Source organism: Melanotaenia boesemani, chromosome 13 (assembly GCF_017639745.1).
Source record: "Melanotaenia boesemani isolate fMelBoe1 chromosome 13, fMelBoe1.pri, whole genome shotgun sequence".
In the NCBI taxonomy this organism is placed as follows: domain Eukaryota; kingdom Metazoa; phylum Chordata; class Actinopteri; order Atheriniformes; family Melanotaeniidae; genus Melanotaenia; species Melanotaenia boesemani.
In genome coordinates this window covers 12,163,067-12,182,496 of record NC_055694.1, presented here as the reverse complement: position 1 = coordinate 12,182,496, position 19,430 = coordinate 12,163,067, and the positions used below count along the sequence as shown (strand labels likewise).

The window sequence follows — 19,430 nt, the reverse complement described above, 5'->3', positions numbered from 1 at the left end:
TCAGGCCGTATGAGTACTACAAGGTGGAGGCTGAAGCTCCTCACCACTTCTCTCCTTTCCACCTCAGCCCAGCGGGAGATGCCAGGGAGAGGACGAGACAGAATCAGAGTTGTTCTCTCAATCCACAAACTCTGTTAAACATGCAGAGAAAAAAATGGATGTTATATTTGTCTGCTGTCAGCCATATCTGGTAAAATCAACAATACCTGCAAAACAGAAAAATAAGCAGGCAAATGAGACTAAAACTGCTGTTGTAGTCTAGTGGCCTACATGCTGCTCGTCAGCAGTGGCTGTGAACTGATTCCTTATTTGGGTTACTGTGTCAAAGAGACTACAGTATCATATCAGGTCCAAATCTCTTAACACCATGCAGTTTTTTTCCCCACTTTTTTCCACTAGAAACTAAGAGGAAATATTTTTGCCCTAAACTATGAACTGTTAAACAATTTAAGAAAGACTGCATTGTTTGTGTGTTCTTTGTTTTCCAATGCATTTATTGGATCAGGTTATACCATTAGATCAATGTTGCCAAGGAAAGAAAATGAGAAAATAGAGCCCAGCCTTACTCACAGAGTGACACTATGTCCTTATATCTCACCAACTGGGTACCATTCAGCACCATTTTCAATGTGCAGAGTTAACTTGAAGAAAAGCTTTAACCCAAAAAAAACATCTTTTCTAACTCAATGCCCAAATCTAACCATATAACGAGTAACAATAAAACACTATGCTACTGGGTTAAAAAAGATCCCACATCTTGAACTATTTGGCCCTGTTTTACACTTCCTCATAGGATAGAAAACCTTATCTTTTAGGATCTGTAAACGGTGACCATCTGAGTATTTTAATGGCTCTTTTAATTTAAGGCAAAATGAAATAATCTTAATATATATATATATATATATATATTATATTTAAGAATGCATTATCATTAAATCCCATTAATTTTTTTACAATGTATGTAAGTTTATACAATAATACTGGCATGAAAATATTATAAAAAATATGTCTATGAGAAATAATCTACTAACTAGAACTATATAATAAAAAAGCCCTAGTTGCATAAAAACACTAGGGTTGGTGCATCAGGACACAAAAAAATGGACACATTGTGTGCACCTCACACACACTACTTGCTTCAACTACATGTCCTTAATGCTCTGAGAACAAGAACAGATCAGAAAATGCTGCCACATAGACTTTAGGATGCCAGGTGTGGTAGTTCTAGTGCCATTTCAGTCTATGAACCAGAGTTTTTGTCTCTTGTGAAGTTAAGTCAATGATTAATTATCATTTTCAAGTTTGTCGTTGCAGAAACAAAAATCCTCTGATAAAAGAGTTAGATCACAACAGTGAGATTGGTTAGTTCTAATTATCGAGCTAGATTAATTATGAAGATGCAGAATACGAACACGTACATGGACTCATTAAATAATGCGTTGCTACACATGAGATTCACCAGCTGAGAAAGTGAAACCTTAAAAAAAAAAAAGAAAAAAAAAACTAAGAACATAATAAAAAAAAACATGGCTGGTAATAATTAATTCTCCATTTTCCGACTGAGACTTTTTTTTTATTTATTTTTTTTTTTTGTTTGTTTGTTTTTTTTTTTTTATGTTGTTGTTTTTTTTATTGTTATTATTAATTTGTGAAAAGTTCTGTCTCATTCATAACTCTTTTTCTTAGCTATTATAACTAATTTCATTAATCCAGCCTCCTATAACTAGCAAAAGTGTTTAGCCAGATGTGATGCTGACATAAAGACTAAATAAATATATAAAATCTAATCAAAATTTGGTCCAGTTTCCTTTTTTTCTTTTTTTTTTTTTCTTCTTCTTCCTCTTTTCAATAAAATCCCCATAATTAAAATACAAATATACCCCGAAATATGTAGGATCCCACACTGTGGCCACCAGATGGTGTTAAACCAACTGACATGACCTAAGAGATTTATTCCTATATGAATCACCTGCAGTTTTAATTGAACATGTTAAATACATTTCATGCTTTAAAATGTTACATGTGAATAATGCATTTGGTGGGAAAAAAATCTGTGAGGTCAAAAAAGGCCAAGAGTGGCACTGCTGGCTCATCATACCCTGAACTCATTCTCACGGTCCTTGGGGCCTTTGTGGAAAGGCCTGTCATAGTGGAAACGGCTGACATTGTTTATGCGGTAGAAACTCTTGATTCTTTCAGGCACACGCTCCAGCTGGGGCACATCAGAGATGTCTGACACTGGAGTCACCGCATAGATCTGCAAATCTAGATATCATGTGTCAAGGAAGTGACAGACAAGTCAGATAAATATGCAAAATTATGAAGGTAGAAGAACAAAATAATGTTCTGATATGATTTTTCTGTCTGACTCTGCAAATCAGGCTCAAAATTAAGCTTAGTATTTCTATTCTTTATTCCATTATCAGTAAGTCATCAGCTTATTTAATCAATAGAAAATATGCCACATTGGTTAAATGTATCACTGCAATGTGAACTGGTGGTTTTAATCATTTTGAATCTATTAGGATACACTGTGCGTCGCTCTGCAGGATGGTGTCATCCGGTTGGTTGGTGTGCTGCATGGCAATAGCTTGTGGAAATTCCCCCAGCATCCTTTGCTGAAAATCCTCTAGCCGTTCATAGTCATAACCCCGACATACAAATTCCTTGTTCTGCAGAAAGAGGAAATAAAACAGCTGCTCAAGACTGACAAAGAGATGCAAACCTTGCAGTTGTCCTCCTGTTTAGAATCTTTTGGACATGACCATCAGAGAACAGGTAACCTAGTAATAACTAACAAGTTAACAAACCCTTTTTATTTGTTTCAGCATTACCAGTATTAGTTATATTAGTTATTACCATTTCAACAAATAAGGCTCCAGAGTATGATTCCTAGAGCAGTTTTTAAAAAAATAATGCACTGTCATAATATTACTTTTTAAGTCACTGAAGTGGATTCTTAGCAAAACTGTGTTTATTTACATATTTATTGATTAAGAAGTAAATTAGGAATTAATTATTTTTGTGCCGACCACATTTAAAAGCATCTTTTAGCTCCCTATTACAATGTCTAGTTATTTAGCTGCTATTGGTCTTTGGTGATCCCCAGATAGGCTCTGTCTGTGTCCATCTGACTGTTGTTTAGTGTGTAACAAGTATTGTGCATTGCATTTTCAGGGCTTTTGAGCTACTGCTGTTGCAGCTTCACACTGCAGCTCTATGCTGACTATATGAGAGAAGTGAGAGTGAACTAAAACTGTAACACTGTCAGTTGGACAGCAAGACAATGAACTCAACGTGACTATAAAAGACTGTCAAGCTTGGAGATACAGATTCAGGTCATTTCACTGCTGTTTGACTATTTTACTCTCTACTGGGACTACAGAGCTGAATTTTTAGAGACTTGGTGGAGAGATGGAGTGTGAGCAAAGAAAAAAGCTGTGAAGTTAAAGGGTTGATTTAGAACATTTTTGGTCCTGGCTGAAGGGTTTGGTTCATCACTATGAGCAATCCTTTTCACTTTGACAGTCATAATATACACTATTTTTAAAGCATTTATCTTATGGTTAAATATAAAATAATATCTGATATAGAAACAATGATTTGGATATTTCTTTACACTTTATAATACCCCATTTATTTTTATATAAATGGAGTAGGAAAAAAGTTAGAATACATTTATTTTTTTACACACAAACATAGTATTTACAGACTAGAAGCTCCAAAAAGCTGAAGCATGCAGCTCTTCATCCTGTTTGGTACGTGAGACTAATAATTAAGCATTAAACCATGTTGCTATGTCTAGTTTAGCATATTTTATCCTCAGTTTCCCATTCCAGCCTCTGGATTGCATGATAAATTGTAGCGAAAATGATCTCATGTTGAGGTGGAGCTGTAGATCCGACTACATCGGACAGACAAGATGACACTAGATAAGAAAAGTCTTACCCTGAGGAAGAAAGGAAATTTCCTGCCATAGAAGCCCATTCTAAAGAACTCTGGTTCAATCCTCTGCTGTTCAATGATGTTGTCATAGTATGCTGCCTCCATTTTCTGTGATACACAGATAAATATACAAAAGAGTCCTGATGAATAATGATTTAATCACTCACATTACTGATTGTAATGAGTGTGTGTATGTGTGTGTGTGTGTGTGTGTGTGTGTGTGTGTGTGTGTGTGTGTGTGTGTGTGTGTGTGTGTGTGTGTGTGTGTGTGTGTGTGTGTGTGTGTTTGACACCATGTATGCATCACACCACACAACAGAGCATGACAATGACAACAGGAGCTGAAAATGTCTCCTTCCAGCATCTTAGAGGATGCTTGTTTCATAATTGCAGCCCAAACAAGGAGTATGCAGCACTTTACTCACCCGTATCCAGCTGAGGCTCTGATAATCATATAAAGTCTCATACTGGAAAGCCAGCTCCCGGCAAAGGGAGATGCCATATTCCCAGCACTGCAGAGTCAAACATAAATAAGAAAATGAAAAATTAAACTCAGATTTAAACCTTAATCTCTCTTGTGGTCCAGAAAAAAAATCACTATAACAATAAAAAATGTCAGAAAAATTTCAGTTTTGCTTTTTGTTTGTTGTTTTGGGATAAAGTATTAATTCTGTTTTGTGTAGAAACTGAAAAACAAGAACTGCAGCATCAGGTTTTATGAATGAAACTGGCCACTACGTGTACACACTGACAGCAGGAAATAAAGACAGATTGTTGATAAAACTATGGAGCAGTATCCAAGACATGAAAAGACTATAGATCCACTGTCATTTGATTGCAGGAGGGGAGAAAAGGAGCAATAAGAGACTTGTTTTCCTACTGAGTTATATTTATATTCCAAATGTCAAAGTTAAAAAATCATATTTAGAATTTAGGACAGCTTCAAAATGTCTAAGATCCCCCAAAAGAGGCCAATATGACATCAAGCTTTCTTTATTTTAGGCTTGCAAGGTGAGCGTCTTAATGGACAAATTGCAAAAATTGTATCATTACAATGATGAGTGTTTTGAGTCCTTAAAAAGAAAGCTTTAACCACTTAAGAGAGTGTGTTTGCTGCCCTGCTATGCTTTAAAGGAGGTAGATACTGAGTAGTCGTTAGCAGCTGTATTTAGTCTCTAAGAACAGATCCTGGCAAAACCTAAACAGACAATGGTCATGCTGTCAAATGTTAAGAGAGACAGTATCAGATCATTAAGAGGCAGCATGGCATTGTTTTCACATCATAACTCCATATTGTACAGCTGAAAGCTCTTTGAAACAGCTGTACACTAAACATTGCTTTTCATTATTAATAAAAGTAGTATTGCCATTTACATCTACTATTCTTGGAGTTAACTTTGCCATAGAAATATAATAAGATCAGCACATGAATGGCAATATAGTGCTGACTGTCAGTGGGTGAGTGAAATAGTCACTTGAATGCCAGGACCCAAGGTTTCCAGCAGTTTCTTGACTAATGGATGAAGACAGTATTTTTTGTTTTGTTTTTTTTTGTATAATTTGTTCACTTCAGTAACCAACATATCAGCTGCTTTTTAAACAAATATAGATTTCTGTTGTTCCTAAATAAATTTGAACAGATAGCATTCTTATTTTACTTGACTGAGGAGCCCAACTGGAGATGACAATAAAATAATGAAAGAAGCCTCTTTCAGCTGCTCCCACAGTCCAGTGGCCATTTCCCTTTCCAAAGCACAGAGACCAGTCAACTTATTTAATTTTGAGGGATTCTGGCCTGTGATTTAGGAAAGAAAATTCCAGTTGAACTGATTTCTGGTCCTCACTGAGAAGTATTTTTATATGCAAGGGCTACATTTTTGTACTAATGTGATGAAGAATTAAATCTTCGCTGTGCCTCACTAAAAGCATTTTGATTGGGTCAAAATAATATGATTTCTCATGTTAAACATTCAGCTTAAAGTCCAATAATCACATGAACATGCAGCTTATTTAAACAGAAATCCAAAATTCCAATAAAAAAAAAATGCCAAATAGTAAAATTCATACTGTTGTGTTTTAATACTGCAGTATTAATACTCGTAATTGTGTAAAGATCCTAAGTACTCCTGCCACCATCGTATATTCTGATTTAATGACATTCAAAATTTTGACAAAGATTGAGACGGAAGATTCTGCCTCATTCCTAAAATTAATGAGGACAGATTTATTATGCCTGAGAACAGCTGCGCTGCAGATGAGAACAAGACTGAAGTAAAAAGAAAGAAAGAAAGAAAGAAAGAAAGAAAGAAAGAAAGAAAGAAAGAAAGAAAGAAAGAAAGAAAGAAAGAAAGAAAGAAAGAAAGAAAGAAGTTATTATTATTTTTCGAACTGCTAATAAATTAGTGTGGTTTGGGTTGTTTCGGATGTCAAATATTTGCTCTCCTGGAGGTCCTGTTGTGAGTATCTTAGTTCCTAACAGAATTTGTCCCTGGTTCTCCAAACTCAGACTGCTCTGACTGCTGTCTAGCAGATGATATACTGACTGGCTTATAAATACTTAATATACTGAACCCTTGAAAAAAATACTCGAAACAGAGAAAAATCACTTGCCTTTCCCTTGTTGAAGTAGTGGAGGATTTTACGACTTAAGTTTTCCTTGCGCTGCCACTCACTCTGACAGGGGTAGTGAAGGAAATCCCTCAGAGGCCGGTCTTCCCACTGTAGCAGCTCCCAGTACAGCAGCAGGGTAAATGCTGCCTCTGTTAAAGAAGTAGGGCAGAAAAAAAAAAGTAAGAAAATCAGTAATATCATACCCTATCAAACAACAGATTTCAGACATTTTGCACACTGATACCTTACAAATGTTTTATAACCAGTTTTTGGCATATGACACAAACACAATTAGAGGGTGAAACGCTCAAGCTGCCAGAGGATGGTAAACATACTTTGCAATGCAGCAAACCAAACATAATTACATAAAGGATGAAGACAACAGATTTTAAGGCTTTTAGTACTGCACTGGATAGTGGATGACCAAGTCAGTGTAACAATTATTAATAAACTCTGCAAAAAGAAAAAAATAAAATATAATAAAATAAAGCAAGCGACTCCTAGTTTCACATGTGAAGGTCCTATGCTGAGGTCTTTTATCCACAAGTTGCTTATAAAGCAGACATTACAACTATTATAAAAATACAAACCTTTCTAAATAGCATAACATATTGAGTTATTTACACATGACACTAGCTTGACTAATTACCTATGATGAGGACAGTTTTCACTCTCTACTACATTATTATATTTTTTACACAATGTAAGATAGAATAAGAATATTTAGCATGTTAACACCTCACAGTAATGTTGTAAATTACTAGGAGCATAAGCCAATCCACACAGGAGAGGAATAAACTTTTTTCTGGAGTCTGTGCTTATTCTTATGCAGAAAAGGAAAACCTAAAGCTTAATTTGGAAACCAGGAGGCTCTTCAACATAGAGAGGGTTCTGTCACAGTGAATTAAAACTTTTTGGGAAACTTTTCATAGCAGCAACATGACCTCTTGTCATCAACTAAAGAAAGTAAGCTTCGTTTATATTTTTTGTCTGAGTAAGTATTTCTGTTTGGAGTGCCACTTCCAGCTGGATTATTTGTATTGACTTGTTTCGAATCAGCTTAACGTGAATCTACTGGTGTTTTACTGCACTCTTCTTCTCTGTCAGTATGTGGTAGTACTGCATAGCAGGATATAGGAAGCACTTTATCAGCCTTTGTTTTTTTTTTTTTAATCAGCATTGAGCCTATCCACTTGTAAACTATAAAAATGTTTAGTTTTGGGAGTCTTTTTTTTTCTTTTACATGGTAAATAGAAGGACAATGGAGACCTGGCCAGGGTACACCCTGCCTTTCACCAAGTAGCCGCTATGATAGGCTCCAGCTCCCTTGTAACCCTGCAAGGATTTATGGCAGAATCTGCACCTATTCTGTGACCAGTCTTACTCTTATAAAAAAAATGGCTTTTCCCTACAGTCAAACAGCAGAAGTCCACAGTCTAGTGTGTAACATTTTGGGCATCTATTGGCAGGACTGCTATCCAATGTTCATAAATAACTGTGTGTGACAACAGGAAGTCATGTTTTACCTCAGACTGAGCAACTTAGATTCAGAAAAGCCAAGGGCCACCTTCCCTCTTATGTTGTATCACCATGTTATTCTGTAGCCAAGAAGAGACAAGCTAAACACTGACTCCAGAGCAAGCACTGTGCATTTTTCGTAGCTATAGCTGTTTGAGAGTAGGTAAGGAAATTGTATTGGCTACTGTATTTCTCTCTCTCTCTCTCTCTCTCTCTCTCTCTCTCTCTCTCTCTCTCTCTCTCTCTCTCTCTCTCTCTCACTGTGTGTGTGTGTGTTTACCGTGCAGCTCTACGTCATGCTGTGTCTCTGATCTACTAGAACACTGAATGTGTATTTTTATCAGTGACACACAAAATAAGGTGCAGTCAAGGGAAAGAAAAAGCACAGTCGCCTAGTATGTTTTCACATTGAGCACTCTCTCCTGACGGTTGTTATAACTTCACCTGTGCCCTGCATAAAAACACACACTGAGAGTGCAGTCGAGAAGTGCAGACAGAAAGCAGATACACATATGCACTTAATGAAAGCTGAAAGTAGAAAGAGCTTTAAAATAGTGGAGCTTCTCACACTAATTTGAGTGAATACACAGAGCTGTTCTTATACTCATCACCTCAGAGCTCTTTAACGTTTCCTAATCTAATCTAACAAGCATAAAATATATAGTTTAATGGAAAAAAAAGAGGAGAATGTTACTCTTAGTCAGAAATAAAAAAAAATATTAAACAGGTAAACAGTTTATCCACTTCACAATACATTCTAGACAAAAACAAAAATACAATGTGACAACATGTTTATAGCATTTTGGGAAATATAGGCTGACACTGTGATTCATAAAATGAGCCTACTACAGCTGATTATCTGATGGCCGAGTAGGAAAATTAGCTTAAATATGAGTAAACACTGACAATGCATGAGTCAGACATTATTCCATTGCCGTTAACCCTGTGACATTTCAGTATTTGGTTCAATTTTAACAGATTTTATTGTAGATTTTGTGTTCTTTCTTTTAATTTCATTTTGTGTATTCTCATAATTGATATTCCACTGAGCTCTAAAGGCTACTAGTGTGTAAAAAAAAGTATCTCTAATGTTTCAGAGAGAAGGTACAAACAAAAAGTTAAAAAAATGGCAAGCAGTATCTGTTTGGTTACAGACTGGAGTTAACAAAATGGTGTGCGTAATGTCAGTTCAGCTGTGGTGAAGCTCAGTGTACCAGTGACCATCATGTCAGGTTGGCATCTTAGGCCAAGCTGAAAAAAATGTTAAATGTATATATCTGAAAAACTATATTTTTTTTCTGATTTAAAATCTTACTTGAGTAGGACAAATAGTTAAACAGCATCCAAACATGACACTCTGCAACACATTCTGCTTTAAATATTTTCCAGCTCTCTGATGTTTGCATTACATAAGTGACGAATATGGTTTTCAATTAGTCATATTTGCTTACATTTCACTGCACATAATGAAGCCACCACTGCAAATAATATGAGTAAATTAAGAACAGCAATGCCATTAAAACAGCTAGTTACATAAGGTGACAACTTCAATTGATTCCCTGCTTACCAATGAAATTCACATTAACTGATACATATTGTGTTTTTTCATAAATAATAAATCCCAGAATGAAGGAATAAATTCCAGCTTAATGTTGTTATTTATGTCTTGCATTTAGGGCTATTTATCCAAGAACTCCTCTCAGCATTCTTGTGACTTTAAGTTTGGAAATCTCTTATCTATAATCCGTCTTATCTTTAAGGAGAATAGAGAATCATTCCTGGTTAACAATTCGTCTTTTTTCATAGAATTCAGCTCCAGACTCCTGCACTATCGGCTACAGACCAGCTGCTTGCTGAAAGGCAGGCACCCAGGCAAGCCTTTTCAAGACATTTAAATCACCTGAATTCATGTTTTGAGTTACTCCCACTAAGCTTTGCTGAGAAGTATATGAAGTTACAAGGCTTTCCTGACCTAATAAAAGTTATTTGGTGAGCTAGAGATGTTTGTCAAAATCACATTCAAGCTGTCCCAAAGTTGTACATTGTAAAAAAATCTACCTGCACAAAGTGACTTTATGCAAGAAGGACATAAAATAGTGAGGGCTGAGTTCTACTCATAAACTACATGGGTAAAAGAGCAAGGTAGCTAATAACAGTCTACAATGTGCCAAATCATGTAACTTCTTGTCATTTGTCTCTGTCACTGCCCCTACTTTGACTGTAAAGCTAAGCAGTACCCTTCCCTCTGTGGTTCCTGTATTGTATCATGTAACACTGAGCTCTTTACAGTGCAAAAGAAGATTTTGAATTCACATCAAAATGTAAATGACTCATATATTTCTGCTTGTTGCATTTACTGCTACCTATGTGCTCATAATGGCTAAATCTTTGGTTTGTGCTCCCGCCAAATATGACACTCATGCTGTTTTTTTATGCCATGTTACAGCACAACCCTCTTCTCTACCTCCCCCTTCTACCACTGACAGTTTTCTTTCAATGTGGGTGGGATCAATTGGCTTTTTGGACTAAGGTGTTCAGAGTTAGCGTAACAACTGTGTGTTGTGCTACAAAGTCCATCATGGGTCATTGTAATAAAAAGAGCAATGTGTAAATCCACATTGTCCATTCATAAATGTGCTGAAAGATTAATAATCCATGCCATGAATATGGAATTTGGGCACACGGATGGATGCCTGTGTCTTTTGTTTTGCAATTGGTGTCCAGAGACACCAAATGGTTTCAAAACTCAAAACTGGTTTCAAGCTTTATGCATGCATTTGAAAATGACTCCCTTCTTCAGAGAACAAAGAAATTGGTAGGTATGTGTAAAACTTTGGTGGTGCTGCAGAGATGCTGTTGTTTTACACAAGTGAGGATTCTTTCTGGCCAATCAGTTTCCAGTGCTTTACTGTGATCGTTTAACATAGAATGAGTTTGCTTGAAGCCTCTGCTCAGCTACAACTAAAGAAATATAAGCAACAAGATGCTACCTACAATAGAATCAAAAAAGAAAAAAAAAGAGTTGAACTTTGCCTCACTTGGTAATGAAAGAAGACTATTTGCTAGCAGCCTGAAATCATGCAGAGAGGTACCTGTGAAGTCTTCTGCTTGGAGGTGCAGGTCACACAGCTTGTGGATGTAACGGATGTACATGTCCTCCTTGTTCACCTCTGATTTGTAGAAGTTCTTGTGTTGCATTAAAAAAAAGCAATTAAAATAAATTTTCACAAGTGAAAATAATTATTAAATAACTCAGACAAGAGTCTCATGAATGTCTCACCATAAGGTTGACAGAACCACCGATTTTCTTGTTCTCCATCTCATCTCCTTTCATGCAGTCCCTAAACACAAAGGTATTTTTTTTTCAGAGCCACATATTTTAATCACATAACTGTTTGGCTGTGCAATTTCATTTCAGCATACCTGTAGTCCAGTAATCGCTCGACGAGTCTGGTTACTGATGTGACAAATGAGATTCCAGTTTCTCTCCAGGTCTCCTGCTCAATCTTCTCCAGTAAGCTGTGCATAAAACACGTGTTAACTAAATGTGATGAGTACAGGGAATAAACAAATATACATTTTAATGTCTTGTAGTTTTGCATGTGAAGACATTACCACTCACCTTGGATAAGGACCAAACAGCTGAGTCCTGAAGTGTAACAGCAGAACAACAGAGGCAATTTAAAGGGAAATACTAAAGTAGCAGAACTGTTCAGAAATAATACTTAAACAGCTCACTAAACACATGTTTGATGCTCACAAGAGGCTGAAGAGCTCTCTGTGGTTATCATCGCCTTTCCCGTCTGACACCATGCTGTCCAGCTTATCCATCAGTTCTGCTTCCACCTACATATACACAAACACATTCAGCCAAATGTGTGCTATGTGATAAAACATCAGCTCATTGGAGACAGCACACAATCTGCATTTCATCACACAGGAATATAAAACTGACCTGTTTGAAGTTGCCATTTTTCCTCTGTTCCCAATCCATCATGTCATGAAAAATTGGGATCATGATATTTCGAACTTCATTCTGAGGAACCAGAGTGACACCAAGGAAGGGACCCATCATTCCTGGGATAAAGTGGGGCTTGTTGTCACCTGGATTACACATTTTTACACAGACACAGACAAACCTTTTTATGACTTCATGATAATGTAGCATCATTTTAACATGTTCATTTGTATGTGTAGGTGTGTTTGTGAGGGGTAAGATGGGCATGGCATACCCAATTTTTGCCACATGCTGAAGAGCTCATATGCCATAATTACTCTCATATCCCCATACCTTAAATAAAGATATAAAGGAAAGAGAATAAGACAAACTAGATAAATGATAAACATATCAACAGAATGAGTGCAACTAATACACAAATAGTAACTTCTTACTTATCAAGGACTTTCTTTCTCTTTGCAGGGCCGAGCGCTTCCAGCTGCAGACTCGGCTGGTTGATGTACAGGACGGTGAGGCTGAAAAAGGAGTTCCAAACCTAAAATAAAAAGATACAACCTCAAGTGAATAAATGTAGCACTGAATAACATTTAAGTTATGGTAGTTGCACAAATGTCTTAAACCAATAGCTAAAATATTTTGCAGCTTCATGGAGAAGCACTTCTCCTACATGCTTGCTACTGCCCACACACCCACCTTGAAGTCAAAATCTGCCTCAGAGAAGTTCTTGTGCAACGCCGGAGACAGAAATTGTGTTGTTACTACGATGATGCTGCAAATGCAAAAAAGCAAACATTACACTGTCAGCTTACAAAATGAGTTTGGTGCCAAAAGTAAATTAAAAAATTTGCAACACAAGTGTCACCTTCGGAAGCAGGAATATCTGAATGGTTGGTTGTATTCACTTACAATCTCTGCGACTGAATGGCAGAAATGGAAAAGCAGACTCACTGACTAGTCAGAAGCCGCATGACGCTCCAGTCTCGGGGAAAGACGGTCAGCTTCATCAGATTGCGAAACACGCAGAAAATCTTCAACAGGAACTCCTGGAGATAATTATGTCAATAAAGTGTGTGCAGTCCAAGTATGATGTAAGCAGCTACAGGAAAATTGGCTCCCACCTTGAGCTCTTCCTTGCTGTGAAAACTGTTGAGGAGATGATGGAAATGGATCTCTGTCATTTGTCGGAGCAGAGAAAGAAGGCAGGAAACATACTCCCCCTGCAAAGAAAAAAATATATCATAAACAGAAAAGTTAATAAATGTTAAGTTTGCTTACTTGTATTGTCTATCAAAGAGGCACTTTGAGAAACTTACAGTTATCTCAGCGGTGCACTGGGGACAGCGTTGTCCCCTGGATGTCTCCACAGAATGAGATTTGCTTATGATAGACAGCAGAGTCTGCAGCAGCACATCAAGTAAGCTCTCCACCATCATCTCCACCTCTTCTTGAACAGAAGACTCCTGAAAAGTAAGAGCATCTTTTTAAGTTGTACTGTCTCACTCATTTAAACTATTTGGTACGTCAGTTGTATTTTCAAGCTTTGCTTTTATGGGCATATAGAACATGCACTGTACCATGGAGCTGGTCTTGATAATGGAAAAAATGCTGCCCAGGATCCCAGAACAAATGAGCAGCTCCCTCTGCTGGCGCAGATGCAAATGGATATGATGCAGAACTACAGGCAGCAATATACTACGGGACTCTTACAAAGGAGACAAAGAGTAAAGATGAGATAGAAAGTGAGGATGACACCAAAATCCACTTTGTACTCATTAGCCATGATTGACCTTTTTTGTTACCTTTAAAGAAAGAAAACTTTTCAAAAACCTTTCACATTTGTCTCACCGGGGAAGAAGAAGAGGCGGCTCTCTACTGTCCGAGCAATGGACTGAAGTTTGACCACATCCATGGACTGGCCAATATCCACTGTGCTGGGCATGCTCCCTAGGGTGCCCCTGACATATTCAGCTACCTCCTGAACCGTGAACATCTGCAGCAGCTCATCAAAGATATCAGGGAAACTATTCAACAAAGCAGCCTTAAAGTGGAAAGAAAGAACAAAGGGAAGGAATTGTTCAGTGTACACATGTAATAAATATCCTGTTTCAATGAAACTCCATATATTTACCAAAACTTCACAAACAATTCCAGTCAAAAATTATAAAATGACCTATTTCTAATATGACAAAGATCAAAAAGGACAAAAAAAGAATAAGCTCAAATCAATTTTCCAACATGAATAAAATCAAAATGTAATGTAGAAACTTGTTTATCTCTCTTTGAAGCAATAAGCTTAATGTCTCCATATTAAGAACTAAATGAGCGGTAAATTGGCCAACTCTGAACCAGTCAGTGCATATCAGATATGCATCATCCTGTTTGAAAATGTTGTTGGTTGCACAGCATCTGCTGCATTGTGGAACCAACACGGGGGGGTGCTGTGACTTACTGAGAAGGACGAGACCTCAGAGACATGAGCACAGAAAGGCATGCAGCTGATCGCATCCTTTAAACTATCCAAGATCAAGCCAAGGATGGGGGACAGTAATTGTGAGGAACTGAAGCATCAGTAACAGAAAATAAAAAATAAAAAGTAAAGCTACAAGAATTAAACAATTGTTAACAAACAAAAAATAAACAATTAAAATGTGAATGCAAACTTAAAGGGAAAACACTTTAACAAAGATAGATGACAGTCCAGAGCAGATGAAATGCTGTTATCTGAACTGTATGTAGTTAAAATGTCTGTCATGACATATGAACCTGCGTGAACACCAGATTCTCTGAGCTGCGGCTGTCCAGACTCAGGACAAAGCGAATCGACTGGAAGAGCTCTTGGATGCTCGCTCTAAATTGCTCTTCCTCCATCCCACAAGTGGCTCTTGAGTACAGGATACGAGACTGTACGATGAACTTGAACAGATACTCCAGTGCCTGTGGTTGGTGTTGGAAATACACAGGTTAAAACATACAGCTGGCTAACATACATATCACATCTTACTTTCAGTTCCTAGCAAAGAAGCAGAGACAAGCACCTAACTAGTTTAAGGTTAAAAATCAATAAAATAAATGTTTACAGGGTATCATTTTCCATTATCTCATCAATACTGAAATTCAAAGACCACATGAAAAAAACGTTGCACTCCACACATCAATATCTGCAGAGCTTTTCAATAACTTCCTTTCATTAGTTTTTCTCCCAGCAGGGAATTCACTTCCCGAGTCTTCATATGGTGTCACACATTACTCCTTATCAGATCTGTTTCTGTTTGACCATTTTCTAATTCATGTCTTGCTCATCAATCCCTGTTGAAGGAGCCATAACGAAACCAGAAGCAAGTGAATGTGATACTTTACCCTCATCGCTTCCTGTATGTGATCCTGCCGAACGACCTCAGCTGAGCGGTCCATGTACCATTTCAGACATCGAATCAGCTCTCTGCAGACAAATTGGCAGCAATTAAGAAACTTTGCAGGCCTCTAAATTGGTAGCTATGGTAGCTTAAGAACAGGGTAACATACTTGTATGCCAAAGCGCCGGCAAAGTGGTTTTGGATGTAGGAGTCCATGATAGGTCTAAAGTGGTAGAAACGGCTGTCCCTGAGCAGGTTAATGATGAACACCTGAGCACAAAGATGCATGTGTTGTACTTATTTCTACTTCTTAAAAGTCACAATACTTCATTTGATATTTAAGTGCAGCTGATATCCTTTAATGTTCCTACCAGAGACTGGAAAACCAGCGGCCCATATTTATCTGTATTGTCATCTAAAAGACAGAAGAGCGTATCCAGGACATCTCGCAGGAACTATAAGGGATAAAAAAGAATAAATTTCAAAATAACCATCACATGAAAGGCCTCACATTAAACTAAAATAGAAACAGAAAAATGGATAGCCCGCTCATCTGGAAACAAGACAATAAAACCTTTTTCTTCTTGAGATCATTTAGTTACTGAACAACATTCCCAAAAAGAATTAAGAGATTAAAGAAAAAAGCCCATGTGTATTGTGAATATTAATATATGACTCTTTACCAGATCTGCTCTATGATGCTAAAATAATCTCAAACTTCAAGTTAAACTCCAAGATCTCCTTTATAAAATTAAAAGCTCTGTTAGAGAGATAATTTTGTTGCTTTGGGAGATCAGTGGGGTGGAAATGAAGCAGAAGATAAATATTTTTATAGCCTTCATATTATTACATAAATAATGTTGTGATATTAACCTTCACAATCTCTTCTCCGCTGATATGACGAAGTCGACCGAGGATGTCCAACACCCTGTCAGGATGGGCCTTCCAGTTCAGAAGAGCCAGAAGATCCACTAATAACAGAGTTAAATCAATACTCAATACAATCATAATTACGTTAAAGTGAATGAAACAGGGTTACATTAAGATATTAGCTGGTTCTTCTAAAGGAGGCAAGTACAAAACATAACAAGCAAAATAATAAACAGGATAAACTAATGAACCAAAATGGGTGTAGACTGAAAATAAAGATTATATATAACATCTAACCCTTAACAACAGAAGAAAATCAACACATGAGGAAAATTTAAATGAGATATATATTCTACAAGGATAATAAGTAAACTATTTAAACCAAAGTCAGTTATATGACCTCTTGAGGCGTCTCACGCATCAGTATAAAGCACAACCTTATAATTGCTATACATCTTTTAAAATCACTTTCAAAGAATCACAAATGTTAATATTTTAAGGAGAAATATTCCCAAGTTTTACACCCGTAAAATAAACACAGTGACTTTTGATGTTGGTTCTTACTTTGGGTTTTTCAAAAATTAAATGAGCAGTATGTAGAGAGTTTGGTTACCATTTTGTGTCAGTTTGGTGGAGCAGAGGATCGTAGAGACCCAGAAAGTTTCTTTGGGGCTTCTCTGGAAGGGCAGGTTGGCCGGCAGGTTGGGACAGCTGTTAAAGTCCTCCTTACAGCAGGGCAAGCTCAGGTACAGACCCTGATTACTGAAGGTGGCATTTTCATCACACTAGAGGATGGACACAGAAGGTTTGAAGAGGTTTAACCAAGGTTTATATCAACTGATACATTTAAATTGTAAAGGGATATTTCTTGTTTTGGTAATCTATCTGCAAGCACAGAAACATTTGATTGGCTCTTCTTTGTTTTCTGTGCTCAGTCAGTTTCAGCAGAGTACTGGTGGGTTGCTATTGTCAAACACAATAACAAAAACAATGTGCTTATTTATGTGAGGACTTAAATGCCATGAAAACATGTTATATTCAGAAATATTCAGAAAATACAAAGATGAAATATGGTATACAGTTAACCAGGATTTGCACCATTTGAAGACTCATTTCCTGTGAACATTCTTCTAGTGCCAGTAGTGCCCTCTACATCAGTATCCAGTGTATGTTGTATACTTGTAAACATAATATTTATATTTCAGAATCTAGGCTCTGTAAAAAAAAAAAAAAAAACATCCTAGATAGACCATTTTTGGTTGAAACAAAAAGACTGTAGCCCATTAAAACCTTCTCCATGTTTCTGAGCATTCTTAGTGTGCAGAACACAGAGGCCAGAACGGTGAAAGAACAAAACAAAAAAGAGGCAAGAAGGCAAGAAATGACAGACAGTTGCCTGCAGGCAAACTCATTGTAAAGTATTTTTGGATCAGTCATCCAGGGCTTCTCAGCTCAGACAGTGGACAGCAGAAAAAGGTGATGCCACATTTCGAGGCAGCTGCTGTGGGAAAGCGTGGTTGTCTGTCAAATGGAAAGGTTGGTGGTTCGATCCCGGCTTCCACCGCATACATATCAGAGTATCCTCAGGCAAGATACTGAACCCCACATTGCCTCTGATGTGCTCATTGGTGTGTGAATGTGTGTTATTGAGAAAAACAGTACATACTATTTAACATTTAATTTGTCCAAAATTAATAGAAAATACAACAACCAAATAACACTGAATGTAAAAGCTTAAATGACACATTAACATCTGTCCAATAGTTCTCACAAAAATAAGTCATCCTTGTGTATGTGAGGCTTCAAAAAACCTTTAAACTTGTGAAGGAAGGAAGTACAGCGCTGAGTTTCATATTATTTGGTTGAGCAGTTCTCTTAAAAATATTTATATTACCTGGATGATGTTTTTATGGGACATCTGTAAATTCTAGCTACAGTAAAGAAAACTGTTATACTCTTTTCCTACAGCCATTGCAGCAGTAGTGATTATTGCCAGTTTTAATTTTGTCAAACCCATCTGTAATAGAAAATTATATATTCAACAGTTTCCACAGTTGCTACAAGGAATCATGCATCTACTGTGGGCTTAACCTTGTCATACCTTGTACACATACAGCTCATGAATTTCATCTGAGAGAGTTGTCCCGTCCTCTCTCATCAGAGGAGTGAAGGCAAAGCCAAACAGTTTCTTCTCCCCTTTGTCTTTAGCTGCAAGGAAGCACATCATAACATTATGCATCCCATACATGTCAACATGGCACAAACCACACATGCTTGAACAGCTGTAAGCATGATGCAATCTGTCCCAATAGACTTGTTCACTGAGGGTGTGATGCTGGGTTGCAGTACGGACTCACTGGAACAGTGTCTGAACTCAAAGCGTAGGTGGGACCCTCTGAAACGATCTATGGGAATGGGAAGTTTGACCATCTCACTCCAGCGAGGACTGTTGTTGTGATACAGGACAAATGAGCGATACTCAGTGGTGTTTGGCTCCCCACTGCCCAAGCTAATGCAGTCCTACAAAAAACATAGGATGAATGGATGAATGTTATACCCATCCTAAACCGATTAAATGGCGCATAATAAGCAATGTGCAAATGTGTTATACTTTGAGCGTGTCCCCGTCGGCATAAAGCACATATAGCGTGACTTCAATATTCTTTTGAACACTCTTGCCACCCCTCTCAAACTCCCCCCGCTCCAGGGTTAGATACAGGTCATTGCGTGTGTCACCTTGGAAAAAATAAACAGGGAGAAAATATTATGTAAAGGGCAACCTTACATATTTGACATATTTATCTCAGACAGATATTATTTTTGTGAAGAAAAGTAATATCATCACATCGAGCATTTTGTAGCTCCAGAGGGAGCTGCATGAAATCAGCATAAGCCCTTAAAGTCTTAAAATCTCTGTCAGAAGTGTAATTAAATAGGAGATGTGGAGTAAAGAAAATGCTAAGCTACATTAGGATGACAAAAACACTTCAGAAATTCCCTGACTACGAAAACAAACATGTCTTCTGCCTGCCGATGTTCATAAATTATGTCAGCCTCTGCTCCACAGATGAACTCTGAGTAGTCAACATAAATTAAGCATATATATAGATTACACTGTATGTCACTGTTCCTTTCATTTAAAATCACCCTGCTGAGTTGAAATATACAGGGGTTTA

The 19,430-nt window shown here is 37.3% G+C and overlaps 1 protein-coding gene across 3 annotated transcripts in view; it reads right to left on the bottom strand.

Annotated features, from left to right (window-relative positions):
* The window catches only part of LOC121651630 (dedicator of cytokinesis protein 3-like), a 52,222-nt gene that overhangs the window by 6,234 nt on the left and 26,558 nt on the right, over nucleotides 1–19,430 (bottom strand). For all 3 annotated transcript variants that reach the window (XM_042003966.1, XM_042003967.1, XM_042003968.1), the window contains exons 15-43: nucleotides 18,866–18,990; nucleotides 18,612–18,774; nucleotides 18,356–18,462; nucleotides 16,868–17,039; nucleotides 16,258–16,355; nucleotides 15,756–15,839; nucleotides 15,554–15,654; nucleotides 15,389–15,470; nucleotides 14,795–14,965; nucleotides 13,877–14,069; nucleotides 13,606–13,733; nucleotides 13,345–13,491; nucleotides 13,150–13,248; nucleotides 12,980–13,074; nucleotides 12,725–12,800; nucleotides 12,466–12,566; nucleotides 12,306–12,364; nucleotides 12,029–12,177; nucleotides 11,834–11,919; nucleotides 11,696–11,722; nucleotides 11,497–11,592; nucleotides 11,354–11,414; nucleotides 11,166–11,259; nucleotides 6,556–6,704; nucleotides 4,371–4,457; nucleotides 3,949–4,053; nucleotides 2,531–2,672; nucleotides 2,099–2,265; nucleotides 45–131 (exon numbers count right to left, since the gene is read on the bottom strand). In XM_042003966.1, the coding sequence (XP_041859900.1) occupies nucleotides 45–131; nucleotides 2,099–2,265; nucleotides 2,531–2,672; nucleotides 3,949–4,053; nucleotides 4,371–4,457; nucleotides 6,556–6,704; nucleotides 11,166–11,259; nucleotides 11,354–11,414; nucleotides 11,497–11,592; nucleotides 11,696–11,722; nucleotides 11,834–11,919; nucleotides 12,029–12,177; nucleotides 12,306–12,364; nucleotides 12,466–12,566; nucleotides 12,725–12,800; nucleotides 12,980–13,074; nucleotides 13,150–13,248; nucleotides 13,345–13,491; nucleotides 13,606–13,733; nucleotides 13,877–14,069; nucleotides 14,795–14,965; nucleotides 15,389–15,470; nucleotides 15,554–15,654; nucleotides 15,756–15,839; nucleotides 16,258–16,355; nucleotides 16,868–17,039; nucleotides 18,356–18,462; nucleotides 18,612–18,774; nucleotides 18,866–18,990 (3,251 nt within the window). The remainder of the gene's footprint in view (nucleotides 1–44; nucleotides 132–2,098; nucleotides 2,266–2,530; nucleotides 2,673–3,948; nucleotides 4,054–4,370; nucleotides 4,458–6,555; nucleotides 6,705–11,165; nucleotides 11,260–11,353; nucleotides 11,415–11,496; nucleotides 11,593–11,695; nucleotides 11,723–11,833; nucleotides 11,920–12,028; nucleotides 12,178–12,305; nucleotides 12,365–12,465; nucleotides 12,567–12,724; nucleotides 12,801–12,979; nucleotides 13,075–13,149; nucleotides 13,249–13,344; nucleotides 13,492–13,605; nucleotides 13,734–13,876; nucleotides 14,070–14,794; nucleotides 14,966–15,388; nucleotides 15,471–15,553; nucleotides 15,655–15,755; nucleotides 15,840–16,257; nucleotides 16,356–16,867; nucleotides 17,040–18,355; nucleotides 18,463–18,611; nucleotides 18,775–18,865; nucleotides 18,991–19,430) is intronic.